General features: G+C 33.8%; 3 protein-coding genes and 1 long non-coding RNA gene across 25 annotated transcripts in view; 2 read left to right on the forward strand and 2 right to left on the reverse strand.

Annotated features, from left to right (window-relative positions):
• The first annotated feature begins 829 nt into the window (after positions 1–829).
• On the forward strand, positions 830–6147 carry LOC135832555 (apoptosis-inducing factor 3-like). 6 transcript variants are annotated; one of them, XM_065345887.1, is made up of 11 exons: positions 1842–2082; positions 2894–3064; positions 3453–3507; positions 3576–3754; positions 4016–4192; positions 4266–4432; positions 4510–4634; positions 4713–4849; positions 4919–5247; positions 5321–5537; positions 5646–6147. In XM_065345887.1, the coding sequence occupies exons 2-11, from the start codon at positions 2974–2976 to the stop codon at positions 5870–5872; spliced, it is 1704 nt and encodes a 567-aa protein (XP_065201959.1). In that variant the 5' UTR covers positions 1842–2082; positions 2894–2973; the 3' UTR covers positions 5873–6147. The 6 variants fall into 6 exon arrangements, with proteins under 6 accessions (XP_065201958.1, XP_065201959.1, XP_065201963.1 ...); XM_065345888.1 differs by lacking the exon at positions 1842–2082 and adding an exon at positions 2352–2717; XM_065345886.1 differs by lacking the exons at positions 1842–2082; positions 2894–3064 and adding an exon at positions 830–1066.
• Positions 5362–8492, reverse strand: LOC135832578 (uncharacterized). The gene is made up of 2 exons (XR_010556330.1): positions 8353–8492; positions 5362–5586 (listed from the first exon to the last, which is right to left on the reverse strand). It is a non-coding gene; the product is annotated as an uncharacterized LOC135832578 (long non-coding RNA).
• On the forward strand, positions 6563–9334 carry Bdp1 (transcription factor TFIIIB component B'' homolog Bdp1). Its single transcript, XM_065345892.1, has 9 exons — positions 6563–7634; positions 7718–7819; positions 7900–7941; positions 8010–8054; positions 8122–8254; positions 8373–8502; positions 8578–8772; positions 8854–9003; positions 9088–9334. Exons 1-9 carry the CDS (start codon positions 6760–6762, stop codon positions 9126–9128), a joined length of 1713 nt encoding a protein of 570 aa, XP_065201964.1. The 5' UTR covers positions 6563–6759; the 3' UTR covers positions 9129–9334.
• A 2135-nt stretch (positions 9335–11469) lies between these two features.
• LOC135832547 (MAP7 domain-containing protein 2-like) overlaps positions 11470–20731 on the reverse strand; it is a 101442-nt gene continuing 92180 nt past the window's right edge. For 14 of the 17 annotated variants that reach the window (XM_065345874.1, XM_065345869.1, XM_065345872.1 and 11 more), the window contains 11 exons: positions 18838–19341; positions 15536–15709; positions 15289–15431; positions 14933–15179; positions 14727–14854; positions 14503–14637; positions 14315–14421; positions 13864–13993; positions 12500–12663; positions 12257–12408; positions 11470–12173 (listed from right to left, as the gene is read on the reverse strand). In XM_065345874.1, coding sequence (XP_065201946.1) covers positions 12160–12173; positions 12257–12408; positions 12500–12663; positions 13864–13993; positions 14315–14421; positions 14503–14637; positions 14727–14854; positions 14933–15179; positions 15289–15431; positions 15536–15709; positions 18838–19341 — 1898 coding nt within the window. In that variant the 3' untranslated portion in view covers positions 11470–12159. The remainder of the gene's footprint in view (positions 12174–12256; positions 12409–12499; positions 12664–13863; positions 13994–14314; positions 14422–14502; positions 14638–14726; positions 14855–14932; positions 15180–15288; positions 15432–15535; positions 15710–18837; positions 19342–20731) is intronic. The other 3 variants (XM_065345876.1, XM_065345877.1, XM_065345875.1) reach the window with 2 other exon arrangements.

Raw genomic sequence — 20731 nt, forward strand, 5'->3', positions numbered from 1 at the left:
ATATATATCTTTCTTATAAAATATTCTCTTTTCCTAACCTAGAATATTGCTTTGTAGTTTGTACCTTTTATAATCAAAGATTTGTACTACATATAAAGATTTTTCTAAATCTGTATCATTTACAGGAAAAAATGTTCATGGGAACTTTATTCTGCGCTGGAATGTTGTCTTATCCGCTGTACGTTGTATATATGATGCCAATTTGGGATGAGATGGATGGAAATGCTCCTGGAGCATGATAAGTTCGCGTATTTTGTAAGATGTATGTTTAGTAGCTCTATTGTACCGCTGTTTTGTATAAATTGTTGTTCGCTTCGTATGTGAAAATTCAAAAGTAATAAATTTCATTATTCTATCATGTTGATACTCGAAATTCTCATTGTCGCCGATGTGTTTTTGGGACGTGAATTCCTATTTTGATTACTTCATCATTGATATTTTTTAGAGTACTTTTATTGTAAATATGTAGGTATACATATTGTGATCTTCCTTATTAGTTGTTATTGAGGTGATGGGTGACGAATAATGATATTGTGAAGTAGTCTTGAAAATTTTTCAATTGAGAATTTGAGATTTTGGCTCGATCATCCAGCGAAGTAGATTCTCGTTTCGAATTTGAAGAAAGTTCCTAAATATTTTAGTCTCAATTTGCTCATAATCGTCGAAATGTGTTCGCTTGTAAATACTAAATTTCTCTGCCAGACTGTATTCAACTATTCAACAGCATTCCTTACCGAAATAATTACCCTACATTTTTATCGAGTACATTGAGTATGAGATTAATTTTATATGATCATCAAGATGATAACTTTAAGGCCTACGTTTAGAACTTGTCTCGCAGTAATAATGCACCTCATCGCGAAATAATGTTATGGGGATACTGATTGAAATGTCTCCCTGAATTCTGTGTGGTTTTTTTTGAAAATGACTTCTAAAATTCTATTGATATCGCTCATTTTGAAGTCAACATTGGATGAAACATTGCCTGGTATTGATGGAGCACCATCATCAGTAAAACCGGAAGATTTATGCTGTCCATGTCCATGCCCATGTGATAAAAATTCAGGTAGGTCTAGGCATAATGACCTACAGTGCTTGCTATGACATAAATATTACTCAATAGAACATCTAACATTACTTATTTTATTCGTTTATGAATTTACGTTCATACCTACCTAGATTTGAACGGTTTTGCCATTGTTTCTGGTACAGGAAATTGAGATATTTAAAAATCAACCGTAATTTTCAGTAACTTGCAATTTTATTAATTACTTAGGCTATCTTAATATTCATGAACGTAATTTCTCGCTGAAAAATGTTGGTGAGTAGCCTAATACACAATTTTGAAATAAGCAATATCAGCATACGTACTCTTGTTTTTTCATCCTATTCCTATATTGTACTTATATTGTTTTTTTATGGATTCTTCTATCGTGATTTTGCCATAAAATGCGTAAGCCTAGGTATTAGGTCCTCTAATCAGGTTCATTTTGATGAGCTTGAGAGTTTAAAAAATTATTAGTACTTACCATAGTACTTAATTATAGAACATGGCTATAAGCGCAGTTTTATACTGCTACTCCTCCTCTTATAGGTAATGTGCCAGAGTTCATTTTCTGAAAATATCCTTACGCAGAATGTACAAAGAAAATTAGATCACTGGAAGTAGATAGGTATTCTAATGGCAGTAGTATCAAACTATCATTAAGTGGCAAAATTCCACTTCACATGCCTAACCGTGAGACGTTTAAAACTGCAACATATCAATACCACCTCTTGAACATATGCTCTTACTATATATATATTTTTTTTAAAAGTAATTGCGTATTTGGGTTGGTTTTAGAATTAGAATGGCAATGTTATCTTCGCCGTCCTTGCGTACATATAGTATGAGTAATATTACTGGGTTTTCCTTTCTCTAAAGAACTCGAGAATTATTTTATAGTGCAATGGTGGGAATGTGCATCAAACATCGGCTTTAAATTGTGCTTGCGTTAATTAAACATTGTTTCGGTTCTTCATTTTAATTAATTATAGTTATATTATAATCCGACAAAGAAATGGGCGGTAAGCCAAGCAAGAGTAAGCTAATAAATTTCTTTAATATACATATTATTTCTTTTAAATCTCCGGTGTTTTTTAGAAATAGCCTACTGATAGAGTGATAGGTACCAAATAAGCAAGTTGTACTGAAGATGAAAATTTTCTGAATTTAGAAATTACAGAATAATTTTTTTATTTAAAATTTTCGTTGTTCCTGTCATCAGTCGTGTCTCATAACTCTTATCATTAATTTCACTTTTTGTTATCTAACGTCTAGACTGCAAATGATAACGAAATATTGAAGTTTCATTTTCAACGAGTAATTATTCAATTAATTTTCAATTTGAATCTTTGAATACCAAATTCAAAATGCGCGCTAAAAGAGTTTGAAAACTAGGCAGACGAAAGACGAAACCACGGAGAGTCGGAAACCAGTTCACCAGTGGTTATTCTCAATTTCATAAAAAATTCTTTGTTATCAAATAATCAAAAATCAAAACAACGACATGAACAACCCAACGATATCGATTTTATAATTACAGACTTTCACTTTTCATGGTTGTGGTTGTGTTCTTGTCGAATAAGTTTAGAATAAGCTGAAACAATAAAGTTCTCATAAAAGTTTTCAATAATAAGTAAAAAAAATTTGTAAGTTACAAAAACATCCATGGATCGTGAGTATTCTCCATTCAGTAGATAACATTTCACTTGTACGTCTACCTTACATCAAAATTTTCATTTATTCGTAATAATTGTTCAATCAGTAAACGTGAATTTGACATATTTATAACTTGATAAGAATATTTTTAGAAGTGCAGAATGTAGTTTGTAATTTGTAATCGGTTTTTAGTGTAGATGGTTCATATTGAGGAAAACAAAATTATGTGTGAGCATTCATAGTACCTAGATATAATAATACGCGCAAACGTCATGTTGAAGTTATTTGCCTCTTGTAATTTACTCTCCACTCAGAGGATATTTCGAAATTTAGGAATCACAGCTGTTAGAACAGTGGCCAACGGTGCGTTTGTGTGTTTTATTCATCTATAAATTCATCATCGAACCATGGTCATTGAATTCGATTTCACTTTGATGTACATACATTGGAACCTGGATAATTCGAATTCGAAAATCCCATACAAACCGATGCTTGTTTCTTCTGAACTCGCCATAGTATAGGTAACCCTTCGCAAAATTTCCTTTTATTTCAAAAACAATAAAATTGAAGTATTGGTTTGAAAAGAGAACACACCTCTTCCAGCTGAACATTTTCTCAGAAAATTTCGATTATTCTTGTGCAAAAGCTTGACTTGAAACAAAATCTATATCTTCTCTATTTCAAGTTATCCAGGTTCTATCATGTGCTATGCTTGACAAATCCATTTAATGTTTTTTTTTTCGAATTACAGGGCAAGAAACAATAGAGGCTGTGGTGTGTAAAGACTCCGACGTGCCTGATAATGGGTAAAAATTCGAAATTCTGTACAGCATTTACACAAAGATTGAAAATACTAATTGTAATCTTTTTACAGCATGAAAGAATTTCCATTTGGCCCGGATGGCGATAAAATTTTATTAGTGAAACAACAAGGAAAATTGTACGGACTTGGTACAAAATGTTCCCATTATGGAGTTCCTCTCGTGAACGGAGCTTTAGGAAAAGGACGAATCCGATGTCCGGCTCATGGAGCGTGTTTCAACGTATCTACAGGTAGCACACCATGAATTCTTTCTGAATGTTTTCGTTTTGTCCAAATTGTGTCAATTAGTTGGTTACATTTATATTCATCGTGTATTTATAAATTGTAACAAAAATATCCCTTCAACTACTCGAACTCTAACGAGTGAAATATTGACCCAATTTTGATAGAATAGTCGTTTATTGATTAACCGTCTTATTAAGCATAATTATATTGGAATTATTAATGAATCGTTCTAGAATTTTTTCATTTATTAAAGTTATTTTAAACAGGTGATATTGAAGAAGCCCCTGGCCTGGATGGAATCCCTTGTTTTCAGGTTCAAACTTTGGCAAATGGTGATGTAGTCGTATGTGCTGCCAAATCAGCTTTAAAAACACCGAAAAAAGTAAAACCGATGGTGCGCAAGAGTTGTAATTTGAAACAAACTTACGTAGTTGTTGGAGCAGGTAAGGATAAGGAAAAAATCGTGTGAAAGATGTAAAATGGCGAGCCGAAAATAACAAAAAATATTATCCGTAGGTGCTGCTGGATCTTCGTGCGCTGAAGTGTTAAGACAAGAAGGCTTCAAAGGAAGAATCGTTGTCATCGGAGAAGAGAAACATTTACCTTATGATCGTGTAAAAAGCAATAAGGCAATGGATATGGATGTCAATAAGATTATTCTCAGAGAGAAAGAATTTTATGATGTGGGTTTTTTTTTGTTTTTTTGAATGAATTTAATTCCCCTATAAGTCTGAATATTCGTGCACGTCATATTTTTCAGTCGAACGATATCGAAATGATGAATGGCGAAAGAGTTACCAAGTTAGACACTAATAGTAAAATAGTTTCTACCGACTCCGGTAAAGAGTTTCCTTACGATAAAGTATTCATTGGTGTCGGAGTTAAGTAAGTCCTCGAATGGCGCATGCAGTAATAATATTCTCGTATGTTCATCTCGATTAATAATTTCAAATTATGTTTTAGACCTCGCCGACCAACGTTCATACCAAATCACGAATTGGAAAATATTTTCACAATTCGAAACATCGATGACGGTAACCTAGTCGATTCCAAATTGGGACCATTAGTCAAAGTTGTTATAATCGGATCATCTTTCATTGGTAAACTGAATCTATCAATTGACAATTTGAAGATTCGAACATAATTGTAAAATGAATATTTTTTTAAAGCCATGGAATCGGCAGCCTATTGCGCCCCCAAAGTAGCCAGAGTTACAGTAATCGGTAGGAGCTCCGTACCATTTTCGGACACTCTCGGAGAAGAAGTAGGCGATCGATTCAAGAGATACTTTGAATCAAGAGGAGTTTCCTATAGAAATAACTCAAATGTTGTCCGATTTGAAGGAGAAAATGACAAATTAACTCAAGTAGTCTTAAATACTGGCGAGGTGATACCTGCGGATATCTGCATCGTCGGTATCGGATCCGAATACGATACAGGTTTTCTGAAGGACACTGGTGTCACTTTAACTAAGAACGGCGCTATTGAAGTTAACGAAGTGAGTTTCATTTTTATAAGGAAAACTAACTTCGAAAAAATGTGCGAGTTTTTAAATCAATTTATTTTAACAGTATTTACAAACAAACCTCGATGGTGTTTTTGCTGGTGGTGACACGTGTAACGCCCCGGTTCATGGATCGAAAAATGTTAAAGCGAGCATTGGTCATTGGCAGTTGGCTCAACATCATGGCAGAATCGCTGCTCTGAATATGCTAGGAAAACAAGAACCGATAAGATCTGTACCATTCTTCTTTTCGGCTATGTTTTCTTTCAACTTGCGATACTCGGGTAATTCTGCTAAACGTTATATTTTTTCGTTTTGGGACTGCCTAATATGCTGCAAACACAAGACAAGCGGTTGCTTCAATTGTGATTTTAAAATGGATTGTTTTTCAGGTTATGGGCATGGTTTTACCGAAGCTATTACTGTTGGTGACCTAGAAAATTTCAAATTCGTAACGTATTATTTAAAAGACGACGAAGTGATCGCAGCCACGTCTATTGGAGCTGATCCTATTGTCGCTAAAGTTGCCGAGGTGCTTCATAGCGGCAAAAAAATCGTTAAAGAGGGAGTACATAAAAACCAATGGCTTTCAAAGTACGACTCGAAAGTTTTTTCGTAAACGTTGAAGTGGTGTGATTTATACGTAGATCGTATTCGAAACTATTTAACGTGAATTTCAACGCACGTACCTACAATCAATAATGAGCTTATAATGCTCGAATACTTGATAGCATTTTTTAAAAACTACTGTACTTAAGATACTGTTAATTTCACTCTTACCCCCATTTTTCATATTGTTTTCTATTATTAGTATTGAATTGTTCGAAGATTGTTGTTTTAATTTTTTCGTACTTAATTATAATATTATACTGATTAAAGCAAGTTTCACGCAAATGAGTGTTTTATTTATCGCTATAATGATGTAAAAGTTTGAAAATTGTAACATTGGAAGGTAATTGTATTTAAAGATGTTCGAAAAAAATCCAATTGGTTTCAATTAGCAAAATTCACTCCCAATTCTCAGCCATTGATCATCTCCAGTGTTATTCGGTATAGGTAAGGTATAACCTTGGAAATGGATTTTTGAATGAAAACTATGCGTTGGCATTATGATTTTTCTCAAATATTTAATTGAAACTCGATGCAAAAAATTACCCTCTCTTCAATTTTCATCATAAAAAATTAAAAAATGGGTTTTTATTTTGTATTTGCTTGGTTCCGCATCCCCTCGCGCACCGTGGCTCACGACGAAGACGCCGAAGATGAACAACGACACATTTTGGTAACCCCTTACCATGACGTCATTACAAAACTAGAATTTTTTGATGCTCGAAGCTACGGCGTGATAACAATTTGCACGATGTTGTTCCTTGTTTTGTTCGGTTTCCGGTGATATAAGTAATGCAAATTTTGTAATTGTGAGTACAGCTAACTGCCTTTTTCAGTAATGGATCTATAAGGAATGTTTTCAAACATATTATTTGGCGTAACTTGAACATTATCGTTATGAGTAGTACTGATTTAATCGAGCATGTTATTGAGTGGGATGATTCTAGTCAAAGTCAATGCCTGGACGAAATACCGCATATGGATGAAAACGTCGATATTGTCCACTCAGACGATAGTAATATCGTAATCGAAGTTATCTCACCTGATACTGCTCCCATTGAAAACTCCACTTCAAACACCGAAGGTTCTACACAGCCAGAAATCGAAGTAGTCACCTTCGACTCCGTACATGATGAAACTCCATCTGAACTTACTGAAGAATCTGAAGAAACACCTTCTGGATCATCTTCTCCAGAACAGCCAGACAAGGCCAAGAAATCGCGTGGTAAAAAACAATCAACTAAAGCTAAGTGTGTGAAGCCAAAACGTAAACCAACGAAGAAGAAAAACACTAAAACCAGCGACGATGATAAACCTAAACCGAAAGAATTACCTAGTGTTTATTCGAGAAATCAAATTGCTCGTCATGCTAAAAGAATTAATAAATTGAAAGAACTAGAACAAAACGATGAAAGTGATAGCGAGGCAAGTAACGAAGATGTAGACGAAACTTCAGATCGCGATATTGATATTAATCTACGTATATTCGAAGGATCTACCGAATCAGTTGACAATGTAGTGATCGGCGAAATTCAATGTAATATATTAGACGATAATTCTTCCACGAAAGAAGCAAATAATTCAAACAAGAATGCCTCGAATGTGTTTAAATTGTCTGTAAATACGAATTTCGTCGATGTCTGTGATACTAACGATTCTCTTGCAAGCACCGTCGCGGATATGCATGACGAAGAAGCTGATGTAGACGATCCTCTTGATTTCTCCGATAACGATTCCGATTTGGAAATTTTAGTTTCCAAACCAATTGTGAGGTATGATTTCATTTAGATAATTACTAGGGATCCCATTAGTGATTACTTGATTATTTTTATGCAATACAGCTGTTTGTTTTCAGAAAAAGGGCAACTCAACCAGTAAAAAAGGAGAAGCCCACCGAAAAAAAGCAAAAATTAACGATGTACGATTTAATTCACGATAAAATCTGTTTTTCTTCCGAGTGAGTTTTTTTTTTCGAAAAATTTGAATCTTGTTTTTGTAAGATATTGTGAAATTCTTATATCGTATTTTTTTCTTTAGCTCAAAAACAGATGAAAGTGAAACTGAACAAAAAGATCCCAAGTATGTATTCAATTTTTGAAATATTTTCGAATTTATAGGTTTTTATTATATCTCTTGACTATTTTCAGAACAAAGGAATCCAAAAAATCTAAAACCAACAATAAGAAATCGAAGTAAGATTTAAACTTTTTTATTGTTTCATTATAATTATTTGGTCATTAATTTTGGCTCAATTTTAAGGATGAAAAAAGAGGAACCTACAGAAGACTTGAAACCAACAACGGAGTCGAAAGAAGAAAAAAATCAAAATTTACCCGTTCCTAAATTGAAAGTAGGCGCAGATGGAGAAGTGATCATTGATATGGATAGTTTGGTAAACACTTTTTTACTGTCATCTTGTACTTTATATATTGTGTCTAGGCACATCGTATAAAAAACATAAATACGTATATTGCATCTACTTGTACTTACCGATGTTTTTTCTTATCAAGGTTATCGAACAAACTGGTGTATCTGAGGCCAGAAACGCACTAGCCAATTCTGAAGTTGTTGAAGAATGCGCCTTGAGTTATACTTCGTACAATAAAAGAAATAGTTTTCGCAAGCAGTGGAGCCCTCATGGTATTTAATGATATCTATATCAATTAATTAATAAAATTCGTCTTTTTCCTATCGAAAATATATTTCATTTTACAGAGACGTTGAAATTTTATAAAGTGTTGAGCACAGTCGGTACGGATTTCACATTAATGGCAACTTTATTCCCTGGCCGAACCAGAAAATGTATGAAACGTAAATTCAAAAAAGAAGAAAAAACCAGTCCCGAGTTAATTTTGAAAGCCTTATCATGCAAACAAAATTTCAATATAGATTTACTCGAGAAAGAATTACGTAAGTTGAGTTTATCTTAAGGTAATGATTATGTTTCGTTTATGCGATTCATACCCAACTACTTTGTAAATTATGTTTCAGAACTAAAAGACGAAAAAGTCAATCAGTTCAAAGAAAATTCAAGGAAACAAAAAATTGCACAAAAGAAAGCTATGAAAGATGCCAATAAAAAAGAAAAAGAGAAAGAAAAAGAAAAAATTACGAGTAAAGGAAGCAAAATCAAACGAAAAAGTAACTGCTCTAATAATGCCTAAATTATTAATACATATTTCCTTGAACAGAAAAGATTTAATGCGAAAATTAATCCTGTTTCAGGTTTTTTTGAAACCAGCATTTCACATTTCCAAGATAGGTGAAGATTTGTTGTAATGTTTGTTGCGTAAATTTTATCATTATTTTCATGTAGAATTGTATCACAGGTCTGAAATTATTATTTTGTATTTTGTACAAATTGGTTTTATCGAATCGACTTCATCTTCTCCCTTGTTGGATATTGAATGTCAAAATTAATCTTTGTAAGATTTTGTTGTTCATTTTAACCGATAAATATTAATTTATACTTTTTAGAATTTTTTTCTGTGCATTATAATAACCGTATTGAACTGTTGGTACTGTGGTTGTGAGCCGATACCACGGCAGATTTGGATACCTGTCAGTGTACCATAAAAAAAGCTGCCTATCTCAGAATTTGATTAAAACGTACATATTTTGGAAATTTTTTTAAATCCGAAATCGTATCAAAGACATTCTTGGGAGGCTCAAGAATATATTTTGATACCTTACATGGGCTTTGAACACATTTTCAGATCCTCCCCTCTCACTAAGAAAACCTGTTTGGTGTTAGCGTCGAAATAATATCAAATTCGTGCTTCGAAAAATTCAAACAAATATAATTCTGTGCTCTGCCCTGCATTGGAAATTAGGATCATTAGCAAATTTTTTCTACCTCGCCTCGAAATCGCTATCGGTTCAAAATATTTTGTATTTCTCCGTATGACATTTAGGTCCTCTTTCCCTCGCTCCTGCATTGTAATGTTCGATGTGTGAAAACGTTCTAAAAACACAATGAAACAAAGGAAGTTTCTCCTTTTGATTTTCATAAAATCTAAACGTAATATTATACGTTTTTTTGGAGCCAGTAAGCCTTGAAATCCATCTATTTGATACTAATTTGCAGGGGCGGATGGGCCATAAGAGGGAACCGGGAAAAATCCCGGTAAAAATTGGATTTCGGCGCCAATTTTTACGCTGATTTTGACTCGAATTCGGCGCCGCAGCAGCGCAGAAAAAGTAGCTCTTATAAAAGAAAACCATTATTTTTTACTTCTTGAAACGCAAATTTTCGAAAGCTTTTGCCCTCGCTTCGCTCGGGCTTGTTTTATTTTCTTTTTCAGAATCCAGATGAAAATTTCTAAAAAAAATTAGGTTTTAAAGCCAAAAAATAAACTCTTCATTCTCACATTAAAAAAACGTCGTTTTTATGCCTCTCCTCGAAATACAAATTTGCAAGAGCTTTCGCCCTCACTCGAGCTTGTTCTCTTTTTTTTTCAAAATTATTACCTTCCTAAAAAAATATCATTCTAATTCTAAAATTTAAAAAACTAAAAAACAAACTTCTTGCATTTGAAAAACCTCGTTTTTAGGCATCTCGAAATGAAAATTTTCAAAAGCTTTCGCCCTCGCTTTGCTCGGGCCAATGTGTTTTGTTTTTTTTTTTTGAAAATGTGACCCAAGATGATATCAGCTCCAAAGTTTGCACGTTCAGTAGTGAAAATAACTTTTTTTTACACCCTTTAAGTTTGGATTTTCCAAAATTTTCGCCCTGATTGTTCCACTCTGGCAAAATGTTAACCGTTTCATACCTATTTTATCTAACTTAATTGGCTCAATTTAGTGTAGTTGTAAGTATATTATTTTTTAGTCATAAAACTCTGAATTTTTCAAAATTTTGTTTATATTTTTACGAATACGTACTTAGGTTGACTTTAGTAATTCATCATCAAAATTCTAATTTGATTCAGTAAATAAATCTAATACTTACACTAATTTCAATTTCGTCAAATTGTTCAATTTTTTAAAAAAATCAGCAACTTTTTGCCTTTTTTCTCCCTCTAAAAGCTGACGGATTTGTAATTTTTGTACCCCCCTCAAAATGTCAACATTGGCGAAAATATTCAAGGTAAAAAAATTCAAAAAAAGTACACATGAATCACATGATCTTATTCCTTCGTCACCCCCCCCCCTTAAATCATCGCCCCAAAAATAGCTGGCGTCGCATCAGCACCGGCGCCAAATCCCGGTAACTTTAACGTGCCCCATCCGCCCCTGCTAATTTGCTCCTATATTTTGACCAATTTGATTTTCAATTCTGTCATCAACTCCTTGGAGATCTTGATGATACGACTGGTTCTGTAAATTGCATGTCTATAACCGATCGGCTACCAAAGGGTTTTCGATTACATTGAAAAGTTTCCTTTCACTTTTGCTTTATTTTAGATCATCATTTTTTTGAAATCCAAACAAAAAATGAAACAAGGAGCTAGGTTTTTCCACCACTACAGACATTGTAAAAGACAATCTCGATATCTCTAATATACTAATTTTTCATTCGAAGAACACGTTTTCTGTATCACAACAAATCATTCGAGTGGTACATTCGTAATTTATCTTACACATGTGCTGAAAACAAAAACGTCGTCTGTATAAAAAAATAAATATATTCATTCTAATATCCGTAGTTAAAACAAGTTTAATGATTATAGCATTTTAAGCGCGATCAATCATGTTAAAAATATTACAATAACAATAATGCAATTTTTATACACGTTCTTGCAGTATTTATTAGTACACATACCTACCAAAAAAATTTTCTATGAAAATATAAATAAATTAATTAAAAGTTTTAAAACACAATCATTCTACATAAAACCGCTTTTAAAGATTAAGTTATCAGTCAAAACTATAGAAACATTTCAAAGCGCGTACGCGATATGTGACTCTAGACGAAAGAAAAAAAAAGAGAAGAAAAAAATACTCGTAGAATCAACTGTAAAATGAATTATACATTTATATACTTACACAACATCAACTGCAAAACAGTATGTCAAATACACAAATAAAATAACGGTGTAAAAAGCGTTGATTTAAAAAAAAAATAATCGCCGATCAATGAAAAAAAATTTACGAACAAGCGTTGAATAATAAAAATAGTACACATAACTTTGGATTTCGGCGATGAGCAATATTGATTACGAGTGCATACCGGCGCCACGCCGAATTCATACGTTCGGATTTTTATTTTTTTCTCATTCTCGAGATACGCGCATCAAATTCGCGTACATTTGATTTTCATTCGATAACCGCACAAATATTTTTCTAAACGATAATTTACGATAGTAAATCTGTAATGAGAAATAACAAAGTATTAGAATACGAACGTTGTTTTTCAGGGTATTTGATTTTTAAAAGCATATGGAAATCTAACCCGAAATATCTTGTTTATTTGAATTATAATTATCTTTTCCCACTGGTATATCTATTATTTGAGAGGAAACCGTCGCTCCAGATATCATATTCGTATTTATGACGTCGAAATCTGACAAATCTAGTAAATTACTGGTTACGTTTGAGGGCGTTCTGCAAAGAAAATGAAAGCAAGAGTTGAAGTCATTCTACCGAATTACATCGACATAATCGATGAGATTCACTACAAAAGAAATATACGTACACAGAATGAACACCGTTTTGTTTTGAATTTAGATTATTCGAGGAACCGTTTTCGCCTCGTTCTGATATAAGGAATTGCTCATTCGAGTTATTATTAGTGTTATCAAAGATCTCCTTGTTATTAACACCATTCAAATTTTCTTCATTATTCTCACTATTGTTATCCTGTAAATTAATAAAAAATAAATAAATAAAAATAAACCAGGAAAAATAATCAGGTTTGATTCTATCGAATCACAAAAAAATCAAACAATCAATAATTACAACATTCATACTGAAGAAATTACCAAAAAAAAATCAAGAACAAATTTCTTTTAATAGATCAGGGATGGCTATCTTAATTTTTCCATTCCATATGCGTATGCCGGAAAGCACGAAAAATTGGCAACATTTTTTATGCTAGATTACTAAACCTATCTTTGCTAGTCTACGACTAGGTATCTGATACAAAAAATTGATATGTTTTTTTGTTCATTAAAATTATGTCAAAATTGTCATAGAATTACATTCATAGTCATTCTAGAAAATTTATGCCATGTTTTGATGTTGTCCTCAGAATTCATATTCGAGTACAGGGAAGTTTGGAACTTTCTAGTGAAATAATGTATTAAAACTGGTTCAAACACTCTTCAAACAATAAGTTAAGAAATAATAATTTTAGATTAATTTTCAACAAAATATACACCTAGGGCCTAGCTAGCGTTTTTATGATGGATTGAAAGCCAAACACATACTTGGTAATGAAAACGAATTAAAAGCATCGAAAATCGACCAAATCAATTAAATCAGTGACATTTCGACAAAAAAAATCACAATTTTTTCGATGTCTACCACACCAAAACTTTTATATTTCAGCCAAAAATTTGAATCAGGTACGAGTATTTCCGACCTTTTTTTTGAAAAAAATTGAAACAAAAGAACCTTTTGAATATTTTGATTACAATCGAGCAAAAATGTACTCAAAAACCTTTTGCATCCCTTCTTGATTTCTATACTTTTGACAATTTTTGAAAATTGAAAACTCGACGTTTCAAAAATACTTGAGATGCGAAAATGTTGAGTACCGTATACAACTCCTGAAAGTGGAATTGAGTAAGAAAACTGTTCATTTTCATTAATTTCGGTGTTGGATAGCATCAAAATTTGAATTGAATTAGAAAAAATAAATTGTGAATTTTCAAACACCGAGCTCAAGTTAACGATCAAACGATTTAGAATTGATGGAATTTACATTCTCGTATGATAACAGGCTCTTAGGATCCGACTTGGAGAATTTTATCGAGTCAAAAGTATACAATTACGCCTGTCTTTTGTTTAAATTGCTAAAATTTAAGAACATGATGGTTAGTTGAACTTCCAATTTACCTTAGTTGGTGTAGCTTTAGGAGTGCTTCTGTTGGCACGCGTTCTTGACATGATATCTTCAACGCGTTTCTTTCTAACTAGTCTGGCTTCTTCTTCTTTTTTTTGTCTTTCTTCTTTTTCTATTCTTTGTCTACGAGAAAAAAAATCGAATTACTACTTGGTTCATATTGAAATTAATCGTTTTTCTTTCAAACGTGAAAAAAAACTAAAATTAGTCCTTCAGTTATGAAAATACAAAGCGTAGTTAGAGAACAGTTAATTCCATATCCATACCCTAGAAATGTAACTCTACTTGTGTACAGTAATAATGGTGAAAAATGTGAAATTGATTAAAATTGTTCCATAAAGTTCTAAATTAGGTAAAAAAATACGAAGATTTTCTTTTTTGCGTTCATTTTTTCCATAATATTTTTAATGTCGTAACATCTTAGATATGAATAAATATTCGTACCTTTCTGCTTCTTCTTTAGCCTTTCGTTCCGCTTCTTCTTTTTCCAATTTCGATTTTAGTTCAGCTTCCTTGCGTTGACGTTCTTCTTCTTCGCGTTTCTTAGCTTCCTGTATTGGACACCGCAATAAAAGTCAAGATTAGAAAAAGTTTCAAATTTTAAAACACCTTTGAAATGATGTTATTTATACCTCTATAGCCTGACGTAATCTTTCTTCTTCGGATTTTTTAGCCTCTTCTAATAATCTCAGTTGTTCTTCTTCCATTCGTCTTTGTTCTTCTTCTTCTCTTCTAAGACGTTCCTCTTCGGCTAATCGTTCAGCTTCCTGTAACACAAACATCGAGTATTAGACGATCACAGGATTCAAATTGTAAAAAAAAAATACAGTAGACATAATTGAGCTTGGAAACGTACTAATCGTTGTTGCTCTAATTTAGCTTCTCTTTCAGCTTGCTCTCTGGCAAGTCTTCGACGTTCGGCTAACGCCGCTTTGGCTTCTTCTTCGGTAGTAATTCTTCTAATTTGAGACGATGTCATCGAACCTAATGATGAAAAAAAAACATCAGTACTGCGAGGGCATGAAACATAAGATGAAGAAATGTAAAATCGGCGATCATTACCGGTCATATCACATTCGGTTGAATCACAAACGCCTTCAGTATCGTCTGATTTCTGTTCGACGACTGTTTCACTGACCACGTGATGTCCGAGTTTATCGGACGAGCTAGTTACACTGATGGTTGTTTCGGTTTTAACGGTGGTCTGAATACGATCGCCGGATTCCGATTCCGAGAAAGAATTTTCCGTTGATAATTCTACTGTTGGTGAGTGTATCGGCGTTTCTTTTGGTGTAGTACTCGTAGAACTCTGTTCGAAATGCAAATATTTGTTTTATTAATATTTTTCAAGTTGTAAATAATATATTGGTGATATCAACGGGAGAGATACGATTCGTAATAGATATACTCGTACTAACCTTCGATGACTTGGGTTTATCTGATGAAATTTTACGACCAGCGGCAGCATCTCCTTTGGACGAATATTTTTTGGTAACGTGCACCTTAGGTACCGGGGGACGATTTTCACTCAGAGGTGATTTACCACCACCACCACTTCCACCTGCGAATACGAGTATAGATATTTCAACTCATTACTCGATCCATTACACGAGGGTAATTTTTCATCACCAATTTAAAAATACGAATAGGAGATGATTTACGCACTCTGTTTGACAGAATCAGCAATAGAGGTAACACCAGTAACTGCAATGCTATTCGGTCTTGCTTTACGTGACGGCGCAGTCATTGGACGAGGTCTAACTGGCCCTACACCACTGCTACCACTGTGCTGACTAAGTGCACTTTGAGGTCGTGGAGTCGTTTCTCCGGAACGAGAACCTATTCCAGAAAAAAAAGATAACAACAACAATTAGTTAAAGCATCCTGAAATTGTTCCTATCACCTTAGCCCTTTGAAGAGGATCATATCAAGCTGTATTACAGGTTAACTATACGTATGCCAACGATCCACTTACCAAACTACACCATACTATCGTTATATAAGGAGATACAAGGAGCTAATTCTCTACCAATGTAGGTAAAGGTATCAGACCCGCCACCTCAGCGCTACGCCAATACTCTTGTACCGAAGCAATAAGTACGCCAAATTACCGGATTCATTCCCTCGTGTTCCATTCTATTGGGAAATATTAATACTACCACAACCAGAGTGCTCGATAGTTTGCTGATTTTTCTTTTCCTATCTTTAAAATACAAGGTGCATATTGAAAATAAAATGTGCAACATGCGAAAGAGTGTTCTGGTGTATTTTTAGAGAATACTTGTACAGGTTTTAAAAAGATCGAATATAGAAATTGAATTGAATAGTTTTATCTATTCATAAGTAGAACTGAGGAAATGTAATCCACATTTATGGAGTTTAGCAACAAATTGTTGTGGAACGATTTCAAAATTATGTGGTCATACGATTTGAGTTTTTTTGGTCATTACATATTTCAATTTCACTTTTAAAAATTTACACAAAGTTTTTAAAATGTTTATTTTATCACCAAATTTTGCAACCATCTCATTAAAAAAATAAAGGGCTACTTGAATTATTTCGATTTATTTTTGTGTCTGAGTAACATCATTTTTGCAAAAAGAAGAAGTACCTATAATTTTTTACACGAATTCATCTTCATAATTCTCGGAATGATCCAAAAGTGGAACATTTTATTCAGTTTCCTGTCCCGACGACTCTTCTTTTTTTCAAAAAAATGAACGTGATGGGAAAAAATTTAAAGAAAAAATAATAATTCAAAATTACGCAATAATTAGATACGAATCAACGACCAACCGACCATAAATTCATCGAATTCTAGAGGCACGAAATAGTTACATACGAGTAAGAGTTAAATCAAGAGTGGCCCGATTCCTTAAAATGGGTAAGTACGCAACCAAAGTTGATCATATTATGTTGGTTGCATTTTAGCCAAACCGCAGGGGAACGCATGATGAAATACATACAAGTTACAGTTTTTCCAAAACTTACTTTTTCTAGAAAATTGTTCGTCACGACGAACATGTTGTAACTTTGGTTGCATACTCATCTGTTTGAAGAAACCACACCACTGAAGATTTACCCTGCTACATAAAAATAAATGAATGACATCTTTCTCAATTTCCAATTTCCGAAAAATGTATCAGACAAATTTTCAACTGATCGAAAACATCGGAAAAGAAACTGAACATAAACGAGTCAACGGAATAGTGAAATAAATTTTTTAATAATAATCATTCGAAAAAACCAAATTACATAAATTCATACAGAATATAAATTTCCAGCAAAATTTGATCACGGAATGGAAAAACGTGAAAAGCATCAAAAATCTATTTTTAAAGTCGGAAAGTTGAACTTTTTAGATAACGTAAACAAAGACTGTGAAATTCATGAACTCGTAAGATTAAAAAATGCAAGTTTTACTTCAACGTGAAACAAGCACTGAACGGTGAAATTTTTGTCGAAATGAGACTGCAACCGTATACCTAATTTTCTTGATAATAATAAGCGAGAACAATCATTAAGGTGACAAAATTACAAAGCGGTCTGGTGAGTGAAAGTAAAGCCCACAAAATTTAATATCACCGGGTAATTACAAATTTCGAGTGAAAATTTGCTTTTAGGGAAAATTTGCAATCAGGTAAAAATCTTCGAATAAAATAGAGCATTCCAATTTTTCCTCGAAATATCTCATAAAGAAATCCTCCCAGAAAACCATTTGTCATACTCCTCGTGTAGCATTTTATTCATCTTATTTTTTTTTGGGGGGGGGAGGGGGCAGGAGGTAATGGAACCCACAAATTCATTCCAAAAATCAATTTTTGAACTTTACTAAATAAAGGGCGAAAATGTGAAATTTTTCTTCACAAAACAGGCTCAATAAAAACTCGGTTTTCAAACATTTTCAAACTTCTACCCCTTCGATTTTCAAAATGCAACGTTAAAATATCATCACCCAATTTCCCACAAATTAGAAAGTGATGGTACCATCTTACAGAACCTTAAAAGACAAACAAAATAGGGTCTTTTTCAATTTCAGTTCAACACAAAATTGAAGGAGCTATAATCGATTGGAATCTTCGGGGTGCTCAAGCGTCTTCAATTTTCAACAAGGACGAAGTATGAATACCAACTTGTAATTCACATTTCATTCATCTTCAGAGGCTCTACAAAAAAAGTTTTGAAGGCCCTGAAGCACTTCAAATCAGCATAGCTACTTCAGTCTTAATCTTGGACTCAAATTGAAAAAGGTCTTCTTGTGTGTCTGTCGAAATTTTGCAATATTGAGATAATATATGAAATCTGAAAAAATCAACTTTGAATTTCCATTACTTCGCCCCTTGTAATTTCTAAGGTCGACAAACCAATTTACACTTGAATATCTCAGATTGATGTACATATTGCTAGGTGAATTATTCGCCACGTTTAACACACCAAGCATAAGTCATCACTTCGAATAGAAAAACACAGGTAAAGAATCATCTGAATCAACGATAACTTTTGATCATTAATCTCACTTTAGTAATAGTGATACCCGAGAATATGCAAATCTCTAGCTTAAATTACATTCCCTCACCAAACACTTTGTTACGTTATGAAATAGCAACCAGGACACCACTACATGATGATATGTACTACTTCCCCTCGAGTAATGAGCTTTTACACTACACACTAAAGTTGGACGACTAAGTATGTAAAATCTACAGGACAGGATGCACCATAGGAACCATAAATAACTGAAACTTATCGATATAAATGATTTTCCCTCACGAAAAAGAGACCTTCGCCAATCACCAAAATTAGTTCAACGTTCCGTAGGTAGGCATTCCTACCTACCTGCAGAACGAAGCGAAGAAAAAAAAAATAGAGAAAGATAAACAGAGAGAATATGTTAATCGAGAGAGTATGACCACAAGATACTCGGACAAGGCCATTAATCCATTAATGAAATAAGATTTTCATCTTACCTGGCGGACTAGTAGCTTGTCGTTTCGCTGAGGTGGGGGCGGAGGAGGAATTTCCTTCGCGGGCTAATTTGCGAAGACGTTCCGCACGCGTCATACGTGGCGGACCTAAATGCACCATACTTTTAGAAGTGGCACATCGTTTGAGTGATTGTGATTTTTCACCGGCATCGGCACCGCTGCCGCCGCTGCCACCGCCGCTACTGCGGCCGGCCAAATGCGTCATGCTTTTCGACATGTCGGTATTCGCCTCACTCAGGCCTTTTTGCTCCGTTAATATGGTTTTGGGCTTACGAGGCTGCGACAGCTGATCCAAGCGTGTCATCGAAAATGCCCTACCTGGTGAACGACGGGAAGAGCAAACGGAGCTATTTCTTGAAACGCACGAGGATTGCGTCGCGTCTCTTGAAGGAACTGTAGGCATTAAATCGGTTTTGCGTCTGGCTGCCGAACGTTGCGTCAAAAGCGTCGCTCCGACTTCCGATGCGTTGTTTTCTTTACCTTCACCTAAAGCCAAAGCTTTGAAAATCAAGCTGCTCGTAGCAATAGTTTTTTTCTTAAATATGTATTTCTCTTCATTCTCAATATTACTTTCGACTTTTTCTTTTTTCACTTTTTTTTTCTTTTTTTTCAAACTCGCAGATTAAAATTATAAAGTTTTTACATACATTCAAGGTAACGATAATAATAGGTAATATAATATAATCGTGAAAACGAATAAAAGCGTAAAAAACCATGATATGTATAGTGATATGAACGTGTGAATTGATGTATGTATCTCTCGTTACATTTCTACTCAAATAATCGCTACTTCCATACGAGGAATATTATCACTTTTTTTTTTGTAATCGGTACGGTAATACCTATCTTTACAGTATCATTTTTTAAAAAACAAAATCAACATTCGAATCGTTACTTTAAATGATTAATTGAAAAAAAATAATACTTTAGAGGCATAAAATATACAGCATTCGAGGCAAACAGATCGACAAGAGGAAGACATTACCATTTACAGCTTACAAGGTACATACATAAAATTAAACGCAGAATAGCAAAAGGCTTGTTTTTAAAAAATTTTAAAACATGCAATTTTTACATTATCCTGACCGAGACAATTTCGCAATAATCTGGTTTTCATTTTTTATAATAATAGGTAAAAATGAGAAAATTTAATGAAGAATTCAAGTATGTACTCAAATAAAATAGTAAACGAAAGAGATTTTATGTTAGGAAAAAGTGTACGCCAGAAGAGAAAATCCATCTCCCTTTAATTAGTTGGTTGACACATTTAATGAAAAATGTTTTTCGCGATCGCGAGGTTAAAAATGAAGTATTTTCTGTAAAAGCGTGAAACTTGTTGAAAGTAGGTACCGAGCACGTCTCAAAAATTACAGTGATAAGTGATCTCGTATCAAGCTTCTCTCCCTCCTGCCTCGAAAATATAATCATTTTTATCCATTTGAGCACTTTGCATTTTTCCCAACATCAAAGATTAGAGGCTGCTGTAAGGATCACATCAAAAATTGAAAAGAAATCTCGGACTCCCCTAACTCCTCCATCCCCACCCCAAAATGATACAAGCCGGAATCGTTCACTTCTAAAAAAAATTGGCAATATTTAGCCTCACTCTTCTCTTCCCACGAATCGTAACAGAGCGACGGGGAAGGGGATTCGTGATTTTCAATTAATGAGACTTGCAACTGGTTCCCCTCCCTGCCTTCTTAGTTTTTCTACGACTTTTAAAAATATATTTCTGAGCGACCTATGATATTATTAAAAAGTCAAGAAATTCGTAGGACAAAAACTGTGGGACTTTTTTGAAGGTCCTTCACCTCTCCGTGACCTTTCAACTGGTTTGTAGTTGGTACCAAATACTGTCTATAGAGCCAAAACAAAT

Source organism: Planococcus citri, chromosome 1 (genome assembly GCF_950023065.1).
Source record: "Planococcus citri chromosome 1, ihPlaCitr1.1, whole genome shotgun sequence".
NCBI lineage: Eukaryota > Metazoa > Arthropoda > Insecta > Hemiptera > Pseudococcidae > Planococcus > Planococcus citri.